Source organism: Cheilinus undulatus, linkage group 8 (assembly GCF_018320785.1).
Source record: "Cheilinus undulatus linkage group 8, ASM1832078v1, whole genome shotgun sequence".
NCBI lineage: Eukaryota > Metazoa > Chordata > Actinopteri > Labriformes > Labridae > Cheilinus > Cheilinus undulatus.
Window position 1 is genome coordinate 3,152,332 of NC_054872.1, and position 19,955 is coordinate 3,172,286.

Here is a 19,955-nt window from a genome sequence, read left to right on the forward strand (position 1 = left end):
CTGCAATGGTTAATACACCAATATGTAGAAGCTCTTTAACCCAAATGATATTTTTAATGCTAAAATAGAATTATTATTGTTATCCATGAATTTTCACATTTACCAATTTACAAAAAAACTGAAAAAATAGTAAAGCACATTATTATTTCTTAATATGTCAAATTATAGTTATTTACTGTCATTTCTGAACAGAAAAATGAGTTTTAGGGGTTGAATGTTATGCTTCATTCATTTCTGACTTCTCAGAGAAGCCCAGTGAGCCGGCTCAAATTTAGGTGAATTCAGTTTGAAATCCCTCATTCCTGTTCAAAATGGTAAAACATGGGGAGCAGGTGGCCTAGTGGTTAAAGGCGCTCCCCATGTACGTGGGCAGCCCAGGTTCGAATCCGGCCTGAGGCCCTTTACCGCATGTCTCGCCCCCACTCTTGACCCTGTTTCTGACTCTATCCACTGTCCTCCCTTATCTAATAAAGGCACAAAAAAGCCCAAAAATAAATCTTTAAAAAAAAAAAAAAAAAAAAAAGGTAAAACGTGGAAACGTGTAAGGAGGGAGGCAAGGTAAAAACATAAAACATATAATTGTCATTTTTTAAAATCATTTATTATTTTTTTGTTTTTATTCTTTGGCATGTTATTTTATATAACAGAACTAAGAAATATAGTATTTCTTTTAGTTTTAAGAATGTAGACATTTAAAGTCTAACATTATTTTGACAGCTTCGGAATATCCATGTTAAATTTTTAATTAAGGGATTTACCTCCCGTTCTCCGGGTAAAAAAGCAATCAATGAATTGAGAAAATAATCATCCAATTCATCGATGATTGAAATCATCATTTGTTGCAGCCCTAGGTGCAGGGTCAGAGCTAAGAAATCATCTTTTCAACCAATCAGCTGCTCCCATTCAGTACATCCAAAACATCTGTTCTCTAAATCATTGGTTCTCAATTGGTGGGTCAGGACCCAAAAGTGGGTCCTGATCTGGTTTTAGGAAAACAAAAAAAAAAGGCAAAATATTTCTGATACTGAAACCCTAGGCAGATATCTATCCATATACTTCATTCTGCAGGAAAACTAGTAAATTCTGATTGTTTTCTTGAGATATTCACTTATCTATCCTGTTATTTTGGATGTAAATATTTTCAAGAAAGTTAGTTTCATATGATAATTTGTAAAAGTCTTGTCACCTTTCAAGAAAACAACCAAAATGTGTTACAATGGTAAAACAGTGAAATGAAATGTTTGCATGCATGTTCTCCCAAAGTCTTAGCCGGTCTCTTTGTTCAGCCTTTTGTTGTGTTCCTTCCGAGGCTAAAATTTCTGCATTTTTTGTTGAATTAATCTCATAAAAATCAGAAATTTGGGTCCCTACTTTGCATTACATTTGGTAGTGGGTCCTTGGGCTGGATCAGTTGAGAGCCACTGCTCTAAATGATGCAGCATTTCCAAATGACTTCCAAAAATTAAACAGCCACTGCTGATTCCCCTAAAGTGAAAGCTCCTCACATACATCTGCTAGGTCTCTGTTTCTCACTGGTAAAGGACACAGAAAGCATCTGTCCTCCTGCTCTGGGCTGTGCTTGGGAACACAGACCAGGAGCAGCTTGCCATGAGTAACTATGAACTGGAGTAATGAGGCATTACAATCACACCAGAAGCCTCATGCCTCAGATGCCTCAAACAGCCTTCATAAATCACAACATGAGCTAATCTAGAGTCTAGACTACCATTCCAGACATACTAATGGACTTCTCAGTTCCACATTAAATAAAACTACAGGTAGGGCTAGAACTGAGCTGGAAGGAGTGCAGCTAGATCAATAATGAGATATCGAGGGAAAACCCAAATTATTTCTATTCAGACACATTCTCAAGGCAAGTCAGATTCTTCAGGCTATATAAAATGCACCTGTAATGCCAGATGGTTTAAGAAATTATCCCCTTAAAAGAGGCTGAGCAAGGAAAAGAGGCTGCTAAAATCACCACATAAAAGCTGCCATGGGATTGAATTACGACCTGCAATGTGACAAGCCACACTAGGCTGCTTCTGGTTTGTTGGTTGGTTGGTTGGTGGGCCCCGGCCTTGGCCGGCCTCCATCTGTTGCTGCTGTCAGGTGGCCCAGTATAAGGAAAATTATATAGTGTGAGAGCAAGTGTGTGCCTGAATGTGTGTGCATGTGTCAAAGCCAGCGGGTGAGGTTAAGCTTTGGGTATATCAATGCAGGTGGCACTTCTGACAAGCCCAAACCCCCCCGCTTCTTCATTTCATTTTTCACAGGGAATAACTAATCGAATGTGCACTGGCTCGTTTTCAGCCCGATGCTTCTCAGAGGACCTTAAGTTTGCTCTTCAAGGTCTTAGAATATGATTTCAATCCCAGAGCTTAACAAATTACACAAGACAAACATATTTTTGACCCCATGAAGCAAAGGAAAATCGCATGGCCTTCAAATAGCAGTGAGTTGTTTTCTTTTCAACAAAAGTCGTGTACTGACATGTCTACAGTCGCCATGGTTCGCAGTTCTCTATGGAGTTTACTTCTTGGCATAGGTGACTATGACTGACTCTTTTCCCTGGCACATCTTCATGACCAACTCACCGACCCCCTTTTGTCATGAACAAGCTTTCCTGACATTTTCTGGAGATTTTCACTTGTGTGAAAGCGGCTGCTCTCTCTCTTTTCTGCACCTTCACTGTGGATTTATCTGTACAATTATTTTCATGTGCTTTAAAAAGTTTAAATGTTGTTCAAGCTGTTCTGTATCTTTTAAGCCCTTCCACACAGGTGTGTGTCAGGAAAAAGGAAAGTGGTTGAAACAGTTTTATGCCTGTCAAAGTGGAAGAAATACTTTCAATTAAGCATGAAGGAAGTAAAATATGAGGAAATCCTGTGAAGGGAACTGGAATTATCTTAAGTGTGATCTGTGCACATGATCACAGTGCTATCATGTTGTCTAACTTCTCTTGAAAAACTTTAAAATAGGGACTTCTGGGCATGCACATATGGTAGTTCATCCAGGACTTTCACACAAAGTATAACACAAACCTCCTTTACGTGTCGTAAGGTTGACCATGTTATTTCAAGGGGCTGGTCAAGGCTTTAAGAAAAGCCATGGGAGAGCATTGAACTAAAAGGCTCAGGAGATGAGAAACATCGAGTGATTGTCAGAAAGAAAAATAACATCCGTTTGACATCTGAATCCACTATTTGAGGCAGGCAGGGCAGAAGAGTGGGGGGCTGGAGATCAAACAAGCAGCTAGCTGTCTCTTATTGGGAGCAGAGAGCAAAGGGAAACAGGTTTTTTTTTTCTACAGACACACTCATTCATGGCTAAGTGAGACACTGTGGTTCCCTCTGTGGCAAGCTCACCACTGTACGGTAGACCCAGCCTGGAGAAGAACTCAGAGAAAGGCAAATCGTCTGCAGCTGTTTGACATGTTTAAATCTAAATTAATGGGAGGAAATCGATTCCCAAGCTAGTGCTCTTGCACAGGTTTCTTACTTTAACAGGCACTTTGACTGCAAGGTGTGAGAGAGAGGGCACGGTGTGTGTGCGTTTGCGTGTGTGTGCATGTGTGTGTGGCTTTGCTGTCCAGATGTTGAATAAAAGCTGACACAGTGAACAACATTTTTTTCAAACACAATTTTGTGTTTCTTGACTGAAAGATTGGACGTTTGTATGTCCACTAAAGGCCGGCTCAGACTACACCGTGTTTTTGGCCGTTCATGATGGCGCCATGTCAGACTACGCGACTAAAATCTTAGCACTCATGGCAGCTGACGTCACCACTGTCTCTGCGGCTGAGTACGACTCCACAGGTTGTCAGGGGGGCAGGTCAAAGAGTGTCAATCACTCTACAACTGAAGCGCTCTGTCTGACTGTAGTGGTCTTTTGCTCATACAGGAAGAAAACAACAAACAAAAAACAATTATGGACTGGATTATTGATAATTAAATATGTATCAAGACATGGACTGACTCTCCTTCAAATAGAACAGAAGGCATGAATGTGATAACGTAAATAAAATAAAATGTACTCATCAGTTCCCCAGGAGGGAGAAAAAGTAGGGACTCTTCTTGTGAATGATGATCCAAAAATAAGGACCAAATGTTCTCTTGTTTGTAGGCGTCAGGATTCACCCGCTGATGTCAGGTCAGGGTGTCAGACTAGCTGGCGATGTAAGAACATTTCTGACAGGCTAGTCTTGTTGAATCAGGCTTGTGAGGCATTGTTAATTATGCCACACTACAAGACTGTTTGTCAACACTCAAAACCAGGCCCAAGTTATGACGATGAGCTGTGACGCTGCAGTTGGGCCGAAATTTGTCTGAATTCATGCAACCTGAGCCGGCCTTAATAGAAGCCCTGCAGAGAAATGGGCCAGTCAGACCCTGTCTGAAACAGCCACAGTCATCGTTTGCCTTGTTTGTTTCCAGTTTAATCTTTTCTGGAATAAGAACAGAAGTTCTAGTTTTGGGCTGCATGGCCGCACAGGGGCTAGTGCTGTTGCCTCACAGCAATAAGGTTCCTGGTTCACTTCCTGGTCAGGGCCTTTCTATGAGGAGTTTGCATGTTCTCCCTGTGCATGTGTGGGTTCTCTCTGGGTACTCTGGCTTCCTCCCACCACCAAAAACATGCTCGTTAGGTTAATTGGTGACTCTAAATTGGCTGTCGGTGTAATTGTGAGTGTGCCTGGTTGTCTGTCTCTATATGTCAGCCCTGTGATTGACTGGTGACCAGTCCAGGGTGTACCCCGCCTCACGCCCTGAGAGCTGGGATAGGCTCCAGCCCCCCACAACCCCCACTGGATAAGTGGTATAGAAAATGGATGGATGGATGAGTTCTAGTTTGATTATGCTGCCACTTCACATGTGTCTCTAACTGGTACGTTCACATGCAGTCAGACATGAATTATTGTGTTTGTCCAACTAAAACGTGACTTTTAAAACCCATATAAACCTCCGGCCAAAATTGTACTAAATCAAGTTTCTTAAAGTTGTACTAGCACGCCTAGATAACGTGGTTGGAGATCACTTTACTATTGAAAACACCACAATTTAAAGCCAAACTTGATGAGACACTCTGAGATTGCTCTCTTGTTTCCATGCCAGACTTTAACTCACTTAAAGAAATGTCCATCTATAATACAAGTGCTGCCAACTCACCAGTAAGCAGGCATCTGAATGAGTTTCCCTGTGAGCGCAGTGCTGAAGGACGGGATGATTGAGATGAGCGGGAGGAAACCTCCTGTACCGTCCTGGAAGGTTAAGCCTGCCTGAAACCCAAACACCTGTAACAAAGACAGAAAAATGCAGGGTAAGGACAACAGGAGGTAAAAGAGGCAGAGAACACAGAAGATGGCAGTTTGGATAAAAGCTCCACTGGAAAGATAACAGTATTTTTGATTTCACACACCTTCTGAGAAGACAATGAAGAGACACACAACTTTGATTTCATTTTTCTATCACCGCTAAACTGATTTGACCTTAATTGTCATCAACAGTCCTATCTTAGGGAAATCTGCACCCTTCTTGTCCTTGGCACACACAAGGAAAGGAAACGGACAAATTCAACTACAGTCATAACTGACTGCTGTACAGTTAGCTGTCGAAAAGTCAGTGAAAGCCACTGTTTGAATATAAATATCCTCATGGTTAATCTTTAGGGAATTTATATTTATTGTAGAGTTTTATAATCTGCTGTTTTGCTTTCTCTTCTTTTTTTTTGAGTCCTTCACTACTTGGCAGAAGCAAGAAAGCCACCACTCGGGGGATTTATGTGAAACTAGGGCTGCCAAAAGATTACTAATTTTAATCCTGATTAATCTCAGAAATCTGGAGTTAATCGCAATTAATTGCACCCTTTTTATCACATTTTGAAATTCCAATATTTTGCATTTATAACTGTTTTTGTGTCACTTTGTGTTTTTCTACAGCCTTTAACTAAAGGCCTTTACACATTAAAGGTGACGCGACTAAACAGCCCGCAAATACAAATAAATGCAAATCAGGAGCGACACATTTTTGTGAATAAATTTCAACATTCACACTGTGAAAGTCTGCGGTGTGTTTTCTCCTGTCCTCTGATAAACAGTTAAAATATTGGAGCGGAAGATCAAAGGAGGTTTTTCTCTTTCTTTCCTCTGATCTGTGCGCCATGGTACTGTAAGGAGGTCAGTGGCGTTTAGTTTCACTGTTTCATTCACTGTACCAGCTATGTTTACTGAGAGGAGACTGACTTTACATTTATTTCATGTTAAATATGATCAACAATAATAATAATAAGGGCACCGCTGAGGCTCACGGTGAGAGGAGTTAACTCCCTCCATGATTGGCTCACCCGTTTGTGTCACAGACTGTTCAGAGCAGTAATGTCAGTGAGCTGATTGAGCATTTATAAGTCATGTGGCTGAGCTCAGAGGAGACTGCTGAATATTTCTTTGGACTAAATTCCCATTAGTTTAGAAACAGCTCCAACTCTGTGAGTAGCGCTTTTACATTCACATGGACATGTCAGGCTGCCTGCGGCCTGTCTCCCTCTCTACCAGGCTACATGAAGCAAAAACAAGCGCTGATACAGACAGTTATGAACAGAGGACAAACTTCATGTGGTGTTGGTGAAGAGGATGTTTTTGCCCCTCTGTCTGCCTAAAAACTCAGGACCAGCGAGTATTTTGACTGGCCAGATGAAAACTGGTGTGGAAGGGCCTTAAGGGTGTTAAACTTCCTGTGTTGACACAGACCTGCGTTTACAGATAGATCCAAGAATTGAACATCACAGAAAAGGGTGCTTGTTATGGATCTTAAAGGAAATAAGGGGGTCTGAAAAAACGTAAATGTTTGTTAGCACGAGGTTCAGATGACTTCTGACCTCTCTGCAGGGCTGTCTGGGAGTTTTTAATGCAAAACGAGACATTAAGGAGCTGTGGCAGACTTATTTTACATCACTGTGGATGCTGCTGTGGTTTAACCAAAGTGTAAGGAAAGAGAGAATAAAGCATCTTTACTAAAAAAAAAGTAGTGCACTTATTGTGGACCTTGATTGATCCTGATTAACTTGATTAATTTTCCCAGCCCTGTTGAAAACACATAACTGGGTGAAGAGAACAATGTGTCTGACTTAAATAGATGCTAGCAGAGATGTATACACCATACCTTTATAAGATTAATTATTTTTTTAATAAATGAGCGTACATTTACAAAACAACAACAAAACATAAGAGCAAAGAGGATAATTATAATAAACACTTCATTCAGATGATTTTTTCCACTGAAGAGATTTCTAAGCTGACTGACAGTCAGTGTGCTAAAGAGAGAGAACACGTCATAACTGTATTCTAATTATCCAAACTGTTTTCTACATCATCAAGCACAAGGTAAGGCAACTTTAGTTTTCATATACAAGTAACTGTGAAGACAATGTTGTCCAGTTAAATACTGGGGATTATAACTGGGACCAGTTGTCCCTGTTGCAAGGCTCATTCTGCAAGTGAACCAATCTGCTGCTGCAGATGATCAATTATCTGACATGCCAATTTATTCTATATTCACATTACACACCAGAGTAGTGTTTGAAATGTAACTGAATTAATTCCAGATACGCCTGTGGACAAATTAAAAACATTCTTTAAATAGGAAAACGCCAAAAACCCACAGGCGGATTTACTACTACTTTAACTAAGAAGACTAAATATTAAACTGTGTTCTCCTTTCAGTAGTTTTTCTAATGAACCACACACCTATATGTGGCCCACGTGATAAGGGCATGGACTTACTTTGAGATGTTGCCTATAACCTCGGGAAAGTGACTCCATGGCTAGCAGCTATCTTTAAGACACACAACTCATTTCTGACAGCAGGCGTCAACAAATCTCAGATTTAGATAAACTGAAGTTTACAACTGTTTAAACTACTTCCTGAAGTGGCTGGACTGCGGATAAAATGACCCCCACCCCGTCATGTTCCTATTTGCTGAAATCCAGAGGCAGAATGACTACCATTGCAGACGTGGATGCTGACCCCTGATTGGCCAGAGATCCAACCAGCTGACTATTAAACTCTGATTGACCCTTTGATTTACAACAAACATCCTGCCCAGGCCAAACAGGCTAGACTGGGCCACTCCAGACTACTCTTCGTTTATTTGTTTGTTTCTTTTCTATTGGTAGATAAGTTGAATTTATAAATGACAGATTGGAAATTTGAAAGGGGAGGTTTACTGGCTATTCTTTTTAAAACCCCAAGATTTGATCCAATCTACTGGCATTATTCTGTTGGATTATATTTAAAAAACCAACTGGAGGGTACAAGAACAGCATTCCTCACCCCTTTTTTATTTTAGCTTTTTTAAAAGTTTAGCAGACCTAGCCATCATAATGCAATCGATAATAAATCATTGTTAAATGCAAAGAAATCCTGAGATCAGATTTTAAACATGAGCTTGGATTTGGGCTGATATCCTGTTCTCACCTGGAGGCAGAGGTGTGAGTAGCAGTGATGCAGTAAGTTGTCAGAAGGCTGGCTGAGACTGATGACGGTGCTCACCAGCTCAGGAGCATACATGGGCACAGAGTGCTCAACATTCACCCTCTCCACTTGGAACTGTACCGACGGTAAAGGGCGCACCGGCTGAAACACCGGTATGTTGAACGATCCCAGCGCTGCCTGGAAGACAGAAGAGAAATCACAAGTAAGAAATTAAGGTTCAAACTAGTCTTCCTCACTCTGAAGATCTCCAGACAAACTCTAAGGAACCTCTATAAAGAGATTCCAGAAGAAGACAACACAGGAAGTATGAAAATAATGAGAGTTCATGTGTCCTACCTTCTGCCCTGTGAGGATAGGCATCAGTGTGTGGAGGAGGTTGAACTCAGCCATGGAGATAGTTATCGAGACTCTAAGCAGACTGAGGCATGTGAGTCTGGTTGGGATGAATTCTTCTAGGGTGGATATATCTTCTGGAGTAGTCGGACCATGGCTTTCATCAACCATTTCTACAAGAACAACGAGATGGCAGAGAAAATCCTGACTTTCAGAACAAATACAACAGCACACTGTCAAGAGGCAGTGATCACAGAGTTTTCAAAGCTTTTTCACCCATGCACACCTGATATCAGGCCAAAATCACAAGGCACCTTATCCTAGTAATGCCAAATAGCAGCAGTAAACAGTTGGACAGCTGTGGTTATAAAGTTTAGTTCTATAAAGATAGCTGGCTGTAAAAGACACTGATTTATCGGACTGGATGACTCTTCTCCAAGGCTGCAGCATTAAAACATAATTTCAAAGGTATTTTTAAACAACAACCATCCTCTTACACATAAAAATGAAATAACGCAGCAAAATGGCATCTCCGAGTTAAAGTCCTTATAGAGGCTATCTGCTAATAGCCAAAGAAGCTATTTCATTAACCAGTGCTTCACTTAAAGCCACAAACCTCCATGAAAGCAGGAAGTACAGAGTCAGATCTGGTGAGTGGTCTGTGACATGGTGCTGTTTGAGTCCACCAAAGATCCTCTTGGGCTACATCCCAAAACTTCATTGTTCTTTGTCCCTACCACCCGTGCCCACATCAGGTTCCATCAGCACAAAATGTGACATGTGACTTATCCACCGGTATAAAATGTTTGGCTTTGATTATTAGAGTCTGTCGACTTCATCCTCACCCATATCACCTTTTCATCAAATTATGGCTAACAGGACAGAACAGGTGAGGGTTAGAAAAATAAAGAAACTGGAAAAATATAAGACATACAACATATTTCCACCACTCCATCTGTTATAGACACCTTGTAAAAAAGTTTAATTTGTCTCTTCTCCATTTCTGAATACTGATTTTGGGGTCTAGAGTCATAAAAGACATGGTCACATGCATACAGAAACCAGAGGAACACACTGGCCTACACGGCTTTGTTCAACAGTAATTACCCCGTCATCTGTTATCTATTGCAGATGCTGAAACAACCTAAACCAAAGGATGTTATTATTTTGTAAAAATGAGAGTTATTGCTATAGATATTCCCCACAGACACACATTCCACATTGTTTCATAACATCCCGGGATGAGCTCATCAAAAACCGTTGCGAGGATCACTAACAAAGGTGTTTTGCTTCTCCTCCCTCGTGTGGTCCAAAAGGTCACTGCTTTCATGTACAGCTGTGTGCTGAAAGATGAGTTTAGCAAGGACATAACAATTTGATGAAGGCACTGAAGAGTCCGATCTGATACCGCTTTTAATCCTTGAAAGGAATAAGTGAGGATTAGAGGGTATCCAGTTTTGATACTGTTAAACCTCCCCTAAATATACAGAATTACCGTCACATGATTAAAAATCACATTATACAGAGCAAGCACTTGTTGATGTGCAGTGCAGTCCTACGTTTTCATTTAAAAAAGCTTTTTTCACCAACTCTAAAACATAATACAGACACTTGGCATCTGTTACGGCGGCCCTGGAACTGAATTAATGGATGTTCAAAAACTTCACCGGTAAAATAAGTTACTGTTGGAGAGATGTCTTAGATTCCCTCTCTTTCCATTTCTTTCTGCAGGAACTCCCCAGGCTGTGTCCATTAATACAGAGGTTCTCAACATTGGGGTCAGGACCTCCTTGGGGGTCGCGCGACACTGAGAGGGGGGTCTCCAGATGCCTTAAAATACTAAGAACATTTTTCAGATTTACACTGTTGCCACTTTACAGCACTTTTGCCTAATTCTAACCCATTTTTATCATTTTATCCCACCAATTTTAACACATTTTTGCAACTTATAATCTATTTTTGTCAATTTTAAACCCTTTCCACCACATTTTATCTGTCTGTTTTGCTACTTCTAAAACAAATGTTGCAACTCTCTTCCTATTGTTGACTCTGTTGACACATAATTGCCACTATTAACCCTTTTAACCACTTTTTAAGCCACATTTCACAATTTGATATAACCATTTTTGCCACTTTATATCAATTTTTATTCAATTTCAGCAAATTTCTAACTATTTTTGCCACCCTAATGCCATTTCAGCCACTTTTGAATCCCCTTGTACCTCTCAATATGCCCATTTTTGCCACTTTAACCCATTTCTGCCACTTTTGGGTTATTTTTTTGCAACTTTAATCTAATTTTTCCCACCATTTTTTGCCATTATTAACCCATTTTAGCTACTTTAAAGTATTTTAATTCTGTTTTTAACAAAAGGATTTACATTTTTAAGAGGGTTACTTACTACACAGATTAATTAAAATGTGTTTCTTTGATAAGAGTGGTTATTATTCAGGTCAAATCTAAAATACCACAGCTTAACTTTACAATGGACCATGATTTTGCTGGCCCCCAGTTTGGCTGGGCCCCAGACTGACACCCCCCCCCCACCCCCCCACCCCCCCCCCATGGGTGGCCTTGTCTGCACATGACTGTTCTTGAATGTACATGGCTGTCTTCAGCCACCATCAGGTACAGTGGGGGTCCCAAGTCTCTGGCACCTTCATTTGGGGGTCGCGGGCTGAAAAGGTTGAGAAGCCCTGCATTAATACACTTGTGTTATTATTTCTAGGCTGCATAGCAGAAACGTGCAACACTGCTCGGTCTGTAGAGATGATAAAACATCTTCTGTTACTTTGATGAAGACATATGAGGCAGCCTGATGTGTGTGCAAGGACAGCCAGCTTTGTCCTGTTGACCCCCAGAAAAACAATTACTGCATTTTTTAACTTTACATTACAGAAGATCACATTACACTGGGCAGTGATGTTACAGTTTGACTTCAGGAGAGATTACAGCTCCTCACTATCATGTGACTCCCAGGTATAATGTTTGACAAATTTGCCCGCCATCACTAACCGGAGTTCTGTCTGAGATTTTGCAGCATCTTCAAACACAAGCAGTCATACATCTCTGGAAGCAAATTCACACTCTTACGGCCTTTATCATAAACATGCATACGTCACACAGACATTTCTACATGATTTAATTAATGGGATAGTCCAGCTATTTTTCAAACACCTGGACAGTTTTACCACCCAACCACAAATACAGTGGACGAGCACCACAATGTTGAGCGACAGAATAAAGCAAATAACCACCAGAAACAAAGGAGTGACTTTGCTGAATAAACTCTGAAGATTACAGTAAAATAGATGGAACAGCAGCTAAATTGAAAGCCTGACCTTGCCCTGGTTTGTAGTAGGGTTCATACTCGTGGTCCATGGCACAGGTGACCATCTTGAGGATCCGGTGAACGGCGCTGCTGTGCAGTCTCGTGTCCAGTGGCCCCACCACCAGCCTCTTGATGGACGTCTCCTGAACAGTGGGTGCTACCTCCTCTATGCTCACTATGGAGGAGTCCTGGGAACCTTCGAACAGACAGACATATAAAATACATATGGAGGAGAAAGACACATAAATGTGTTTTCAAGCTACTGAACTCTTCTGTCAGTCAAAGTTAAATATGACTGACAGTCAAATTAGCAGGGTAGTCGGGTTAGTAGTAGGTTAGAGGTGTTAAACGTGCAGATGTGTGCTTTAGACAGAAAATACTGAAAGCAGCAATGTGTTTTCCCAAAATCCTGATTTCTGAATTGAATGAGAGCTGAAAATCCTCAATCTGATCCGACAAATCAGCAGAAACAATAGCATTTGAATGCATAATGAATATTCCTAAAGTCCATTTCTCTCCTGAGGTCTACAGAGAAGAAGGGGCTGCTGAACTGCAGTCAGCTCATTACATCCCACCTTTGCTTCAAATATTGAGACATCAGTGAAATGAGGGTGTGACCAAAAAAGAGTGGGTTTTACATTTTTGTTATTTCTTTAAAGGGATAGTTCAGGATTTCTGAAGTTGGGTGTTATGAGGTGCTTGGCAATAGTAGTGGCATTAGCCTCCAGTGATTTCTGTGAAAGTTGATCCTGTGGTTATTACGAGCTCAGGGAGATCCGCCACATAGTGGCTGTAGACGGGAACATTTTATCTGCATAGTTTAAGAAGTTTCACATTAAAAATAGGTCAAGAAAGTAAGTTGGCTTGCCTGTACGCTGTTTCGAAAATGTACAAAGCAACTAGTGTCTCCCAAAAACCCTTCTGTGTCAGGCACTAGTTTACGATGCAGCTTTCGGCCTTTTGTCTCTTTCTGCCTCCGTGCACTGATTCTCTGATCAGCTGTGCGGGCCTGCGGGCTTCTACATGGATAATAACACCACACCAAGCTAAAACAAAGATAATATGAGTGTCTCGAGTGATGATGATGTGCCGTTTACTGTGGATATGAGAGGATATTTGTATAATCTGGGGTACACCGAAGAAGAACTTCTCCAGATGGAAAGTCAGCGGGCTGAAAGAGAGAGCAGAGAAACTTCATTTGAAAGTTTTGAGCGGGAGATCCCGACTTACCTGTTGGTGCAGGTGTGAAAAATGTGATCCCATTCTGATTTCCCCAGCTCAAAACTTTTAAAAGAAATTTCTCTGCTCTTTCAGCCTGCTGACTCTCCATCCATATAAGTTCTTTGGTTTACTCTGGTTCATACAAAGATCCTCTCATATCCACAGTAAACCAGTGCTAGTTTTGCAGCTATTTTTAATTTGAGTCTTAAATTTAGTTTTTAAATGTCATGCATTTTAGTTTTTAGTCACATTTTAGTTATTTCTAGCCTTTTAGTTTTAGTTGACGAAAACTCAAAAACCTTTTAGTCTAGTTTTAGTTCATAAAAAGTCCTCACATTTCACACTTTACTTTTATTCTGAGCATTTATTCTCTTGCCTAACTCTGGTACCAAATCATGGTAGTGTGTTCTCTGCACCCTGCTAAACCTGGGGTCCCTGCTTTCTACAGCTGAGAGGCAGAATAGATACAGATGAATTGTTTTTTGACAGATTTACCCACAGTGGAGAAATATCATGGATTTTGAATGTCAGACAAAAACTACATTACATTTTAGTCTAGTTTTAGTCATCTTGATGAAAATTAAACGTTTTTGTCAGTTTTAGTCATCACAGATCTATTTTTGTTAGTCTTAGTCTAGTTTCAGTCATGGAAAAAAAGGCTGTCGACAAAGATTTTTAGTCAGTTTTAGTCAACGAAATCAACACTGCAGTAAACCCTGCATCATCATCACTCGAGTCTCTCATATTATCTTTGTTTTAGCTTGGTGTGGTGTTATCACTCCTGTACAAACCTGCAGACCCACACAGCTGATCAGAGGATATCAGCGCGCTGCAGAAGGACACAAAATGCTGAAAGCTGCACCGTAAACTAGTGCCTGACGCAGAGGGGTTTTGTGGGAGAAATTAAGTGCTTTGTAAGTTTTTTACACAACGTACAGGCGAGCCAACATATTTTACATACTATTTTTACATAAAACTGGTTAAACTACGTGGATTAAACGTTCCCATCAACTATAGCCAAGCACCTAATACCATCGAATTTCAAAAATTCTGAAATATCCCTTTAATTTACCAAACCACATCCTGGTGTGTGTCTCTATAGGCTGACTCGGAGTTAATGTCAAGTCCCTCAGCAGTGGAAACTAATTTGTTTGGCTGACACTGGATCTGGTCCATGTCAGAGAAGAAGAGACGCATTGACAGAAGAGAAGCATTCCAATTGGCAAAAGTAACTCCAGTTGTCCTGCAGGAGGAGAGAATGACACTTATCCTGCTGTCAGAAATGACTCTGACTGCTCAGGATGACTGTATCATTGTATTTTTTTAATTTAGATTTTTATCTGTAACTGACAGCAGAAGGAAACAATAGCTTATTCAGAGAGAGGAGCAGCCTGAGGAAGGTGGAGAGAAAGAGAGACACTGAGTGTGAATAAGCATTTCACTGCTAATGAACTTAATAGCTTAATAGGTTCCATTACATGTTAAGAAGTTTCTGAATAGATTTTATCAATCAATAACTCCGTTATTTTATCAGATAGTTTGTCAGAACTGTAACCTGTTGGTTCTACTTCATGATGCATGATCACTTCACAGCCTAAATGTAGAACTTTGAATCAAACAGGAGTCATCAAGCTTTCTTTGACATTTTCTCCATTACACATAAAATAACTAGCTCTATCTCTATCTACATTCAGAATGGAGAGGACATTTCTGTATTTAAAGAGAGGCCTTTCAGACCTAAATCAACACTCTCAGCGCTGAAGGTGAGAAATAAGAAATCATGCCCATTTAGAAGTGTCTGGCAGGAAGAGTGACACCTAATTAGGCGAGAGGAGCCTATTCACTTTCTCAAGAGCTTAAAGAAAGGAGACTGGGGCAAACAATGTTTCAACAAGCAGCAGGGAGAAAGAAACTCAAATATGTGTCAGCACAGACTAAACACTTCTGACAGTTGCCCTCCAGGTAAGTTTGGGGTGAGAAGGAGGACAGGAGGGGTCAAGGACCAGGTGCCTGTGACTCAAACAAGACAGGCTCTTATAAGTCTCTGAAGTGATGCTTGATGAGGAGTAAAAATGGAAAGACAGGGAGAGGGCGAGATAAAGAGGAAGAAAAAAGATCAAGGCAAGGAAAGGAGGAAAACCGCAGAGAGAAAATAGAGTTGGTGAGGTGAGCAAACAAGTTTTGTGAGAATAAGACAATACCTTTCCCACTTCTGTTCTCCATTGTGTAGAGATAATCCATGTAGAAAGCACCAAAGCGCTGCATGCCGGCTATCTCCGTGTAGGTCTCCTGTCAAACAAAAGCAGTGTTAGGTAAATAGCACTGGAAGAGTGCAAACAAGCAGATAGCATTAGAGAGTGGCAGTGACGGAGGTCATGGTGGATGCAGCTAAAGGGTCAAATCAGAGATAGAACGGCTTACAGTGCTGAGGCTGAAAAGGATGGTTGTTGAATGATAACCTATTTAAGAAGTTTTAAAAGGGTGCCAACAATTTTGTCCGGCCCATTTTTTGAGTTTTGTGTAAAATTATGTCAGTTTTGGCTTTTTTCTTCTGCTTTTTGTGTTGTTCCAATGCACGTAAAGGAAATAAACATGTGTATACCAAAAACATTTGTAATTGCAACAATTTCTGGGAGAAATGGTGTATTTTCTGGAAAAGTCCCAGGAGTGCCAATACTTTCATCCATGACGGTATAACAGCACTGAAGATAAAACCACCTTTAAAGAAATATGAACAGGAAAGTAAGAAACAAATTAGAGCCCCATCACTCTCATGCCAGTCCTTCCCACTAACACTCTGAAGAGAGATGTCAACAATGCTTAAACAGAGACAGGTTACTAAGTAACATTTATTGCAGGAGAGGCTAAGGCATGCTTCTGGATCAATGCCATTAGCTTTTTTTTCATAACAGCTAATGAATGAACACTTAAAGCTTTGAGTCAGACTCAAGGCTCAGACGGATTGATGGATGTCAAAACAGTCTCTTCAATGAGGGTCATGAACATTTGTGAGTGATTCTGCTCTGGAGCTGTGACGGCTCATGAAGGGAGCAAAGAGTCATGACTAACAATTTCTACACTACTATTTTGCTCTGTCTGTAAAGTGTCTTGAGATGACTTAGGTTATGAATTGGCGCTTCACAAACATTGATTGATTGACTGATTGATTGTTTGACTGATTGAAAAAAATAACCACATTTAGTCTGTGGCAAGTACAAATTTCCTACCCTGACCACAGGAAAATCAGTTTTACCAGACAAAAGCATAAAATCTAAATATCATACCAGACTATCCTCTTAATTTAAACCAGTACTGTGACTTTATTTCGTCCATAATAACTAAACCCACTCTTATGTCTAATGTTGGCAGGCCTCAGAGAATAAAGGAACTTCGATCTTTTTCAGTCTTCAAGCCAGTCCATTTTAAAAGAAAACCCTTACAGCAGTGATACTCATGATGCTCTTTTATGCCTTCATTTTTTATTCCCCCAGAAAACCATAAAAAGGTAAATTTGACTTCAGAAATTATCCATTAAAAGTCACATTAATCAGGTTGTTTCTCACAGTAGATTTAACTGTCAAACTTAATATTTCCATTGCCCTTATTTGCAATTTTTTGCTACTTTTCTTCCATTTTTTTCTGCTTTAAGCCCATTTTTATCACTTCTTTTTGACACTTTTATCCTGTAATTTTTTTCAATTTTTTTTTGCCTTTTTCTCCACTTTTCGCCATTTTAAACTGCCTTTCATAATTAATTGTCACTTTTTGCCCAATTCTCCCGCCTTTTTTTCTGATTTTTGCCACTTTTGTACAATTTTTGCCACCTTTAACTTACATTTTTGGTCACTTTCCACCATTTTTTTTCACTTTCTGCCCTATTATGCCACTTTTCTTCTAGCGTTTGCCCCTTTATGCCCATTTTTGCTACTTCTTGCCCATTTAAGCTGTCTTTTGCAATCAAATGCCAGTTTGCCCATTTTTCCCACCTGTTTGTCAGACTTTTGCTCATTTTTCCCACCTTTTTTCTGATTTTTACCCATTTTTCTCAACCTTTATGTCTGATTTTTTTTCCCCATTTTTCTCTCTTTTCTGATTTTTGCCAATTTCCCCACCTTTGTTTCTGATTTTTCCCATTTCCCCACCTTTTTTTCTGATTTTTGCCACTTTTGGTCAATTTTTGTCACCTTTAACTTATTTTTTTGGTCACTTCCCATCCATTTTTCCCATTTTCTGTACTTTTATGCCACTTTTCTTCTAGTGTTTGCCCCATTTTGCCTATTTTTGCTACTCCATGCCCATTTAAGCTGTCTTTTGCAATTTAATGCCACTTTTTGCCCATTTTCTCACCTTTTTACTGATTTCTGCCAACTTCCAACTTATTGTTTTGGTCACTTCCCACCCATTTTTGCCACTTTTCTTCCAGTGTTTGCCGCTTTTTGATTAATTTTGCCACCTTTAACTTATTTTTTGTTCACTTCCCACCCATTTTTCCCACTTTCTGCCCTTTTAATTACCGCTTTTCACCGCTTAGATTGTGGCTCTTGCAAAGGTATTTTTCAACAATTTGGCTCTTTGGTTGAGCAGGGTTGAGTAACACTGCCTTACAAGTTCACAGTGAAGAAACTTTGTCCCGTTTTCTCTAACCTTGTGATTGGCAGCATCAAGGATGAACTCAGCCCTGACTCCGTTGTTCTCTGGACTGCGATAGTCAAAGAGAGAGTTGGTTAGGTAAGTCATTCCTTTACTGCTTAGGCTTTCCCCACAGCTGAAGAATACTGCATCCTGTGGAGACACAGAAAACAAAAGGAGTAGAACTTACTATAAAAATCTACATAACACAGATGTCTTCCCAGTTTTTCAATAGATGAAAACACCCGTATCACTTCATTTAATGTGACACACCAAGAGAAAGCACAACTTAAAACTTAAGTATTAATAAAATAAACACACAGCACATATTTCACAAATATATTCCCACAGCTGAATGAATGACTGACACAGTGAAACAATAATAATATTTTTATTGTGGAGCTGGGTCCAGCTCTGACAGCAAACACTGCTTCAGTGAAAGCAGTCTGGTTTCACAGCTTTCAAATTCTATTTTAATCTTTCACACTTCAAAAAGTTTACATTATTTACTTATTTTTACCTCTTCATTTCGGTTCAGATTTTCTTCAAAATCACGCACTCCCATGATGCCTTTCAAGCAGAGCGCCCGGCAGCCAACAAAGCCTATCTGGCAATTAAAGAAGGGCTCCCCCATCATCAGCACCTGGAATTTAAAATAGAAGCACAGGTTATAAACTGTCTTTAATCCACTGTGATCGATTTAAGAAGAAATGTGGATTGTTGATTTAAATCAGACGTACGGTGTATGTATGTTAAACTTGCTTTGTAGTGTAACCCACCAGAGTAATAATGAGAAGTAAATTTAACAGCTTTACATAGAACAATAAGAACAGATCCTGTCTCAATCAGTCATACTAGTTCAAGCAATCACAGAAATAGACCTGACTCAACCATGATTTTAAATATCAGGATAAAACATAGACAATAAATAACAGTTTAAGGCTCATTGAGTTGAAATATTAAGAATGAGAGTCCTAACTACCAACAGTGTAACGTTACACAGGTCTGCAGTGCTGCTGAGTTACATTGCTCTAAAAAGAGCAGGGGCTCGGACAGATTTGATTTTCCTCTGAGAGTGGCTTGTGTATGAGTGTATGGTAGCAGCTCAGTAGCCTCAGTAACCAGTGAGAGTACTTCTCTCTCACACTATGCCCACACCACCAAATCTCTATAAACTTTATGTTTTACCGCACAATAATTACATGGTTTACATATCCCTGTTCTACTGGCTTATTTCAGCACAAGCTCAGACTTCTCTCTCTTTGCTCAAGAAAGGGCAGGAATTACAAAAAATTAGGATTGGAAGCAATTCTGGAGGACAGCTTGACAACACGGTTGATTCTTCATCCAACCAGACTGCATAAAGAGTTCTTCAAGAAAAATGTAACTCTGAGGGGAACATGCATTAGCAATCAGAACTGATGCCACTATAACCACAACAAGTCATAGTTTGATGTCTTTTAGAGCAGTGGTTCTCAACCTGTGGTCCCCAGAGTGGGATGCAGATAGAGATGTTCGGATACTGTTTTTCCTTCCCGATACGATTCGATACCAAAATGTTGGGTGTCGGCCAATACAGAGTACTGATCCGACACCAGTGTGAACTTTCTGCACTGACTGTGCAGACTAGAAATCTATCTTAGACCTATGATGTACATCATCTCTGTTAACCTAAAGTTGTTTTTCTGCTGATTATTAAGTTTTAAGCTAAATAGTAAAATAACAATAATACAGGGGGCTGCATCACAGGCTCTCTTTATCCATCTCCATTATGCTCTATTCAGGCAGCATGAGATGATTACGGTACAGCCTGCCATTGGCTGACAGACCCTCAGAAAGGCAAAACAATATGATGACTATCATTCAAGCTAGCTGTAATAACTGATCATAATTTGATTAAAATGGATAAAAAGACGCTCAATATCAGGTTCACTGGTGTGGATTTGATCAATGA

At 40.0% G+C, this 19,955-nt stretch overlaps 2 protein-coding genes across 7 annotated transcripts in view; both read right to left on the minus strand.

Moving 5' to 3' along the window:
* The window catches only part of LOC121513254 (NLR family CARD domain-containing protein 3-like), a 945,231-nt gene that overhangs the window by 738,509 nt on the left and 186,767 nt on the right, over positions 1-19,955 (minus strand). The window lies entirely within an intron of this gene.
* LOC121513252 (vacuolar protein sorting-associated protein 13B-like) overlaps positions 1-19,955 on the minus strand; it is a 481,863-nt gene that overhangs the window by 410,376 nt on the left and 51,532 nt on the right. For all 3 annotated transcript variants that reach the window (XM_041792863.1, XM_041792864.1, XM_041792862.1), the window contains exons 10-16: positions 18,522-18,644; positions 18,017-18,154; positions 15,574-15,661; positions 12,162-12,347; positions 8,823-8,992; positions 8,469-8,663; positions 5,166-5,290 (exon numbers count right to left, since the gene is read on the minus strand). In XM_041792863.1, the coding sequence (XP_041648797.1) occupies positions 5,166-5,290; positions 8,469-8,663; positions 8,823-8,992; positions 12,162-12,347; positions 15,574-15,661; positions 18,017-18,154; positions 18,522-18,644 (1,025 nt within the window). The remainder of the gene's footprint in view (positions 1-5,165; positions 5,291-8,468; positions 8,664-8,822; positions 8,993-12,161; positions 12,348-15,573; positions 15,662-18,016; positions 18,155-18,521; positions 18,645-19,955) is intronic.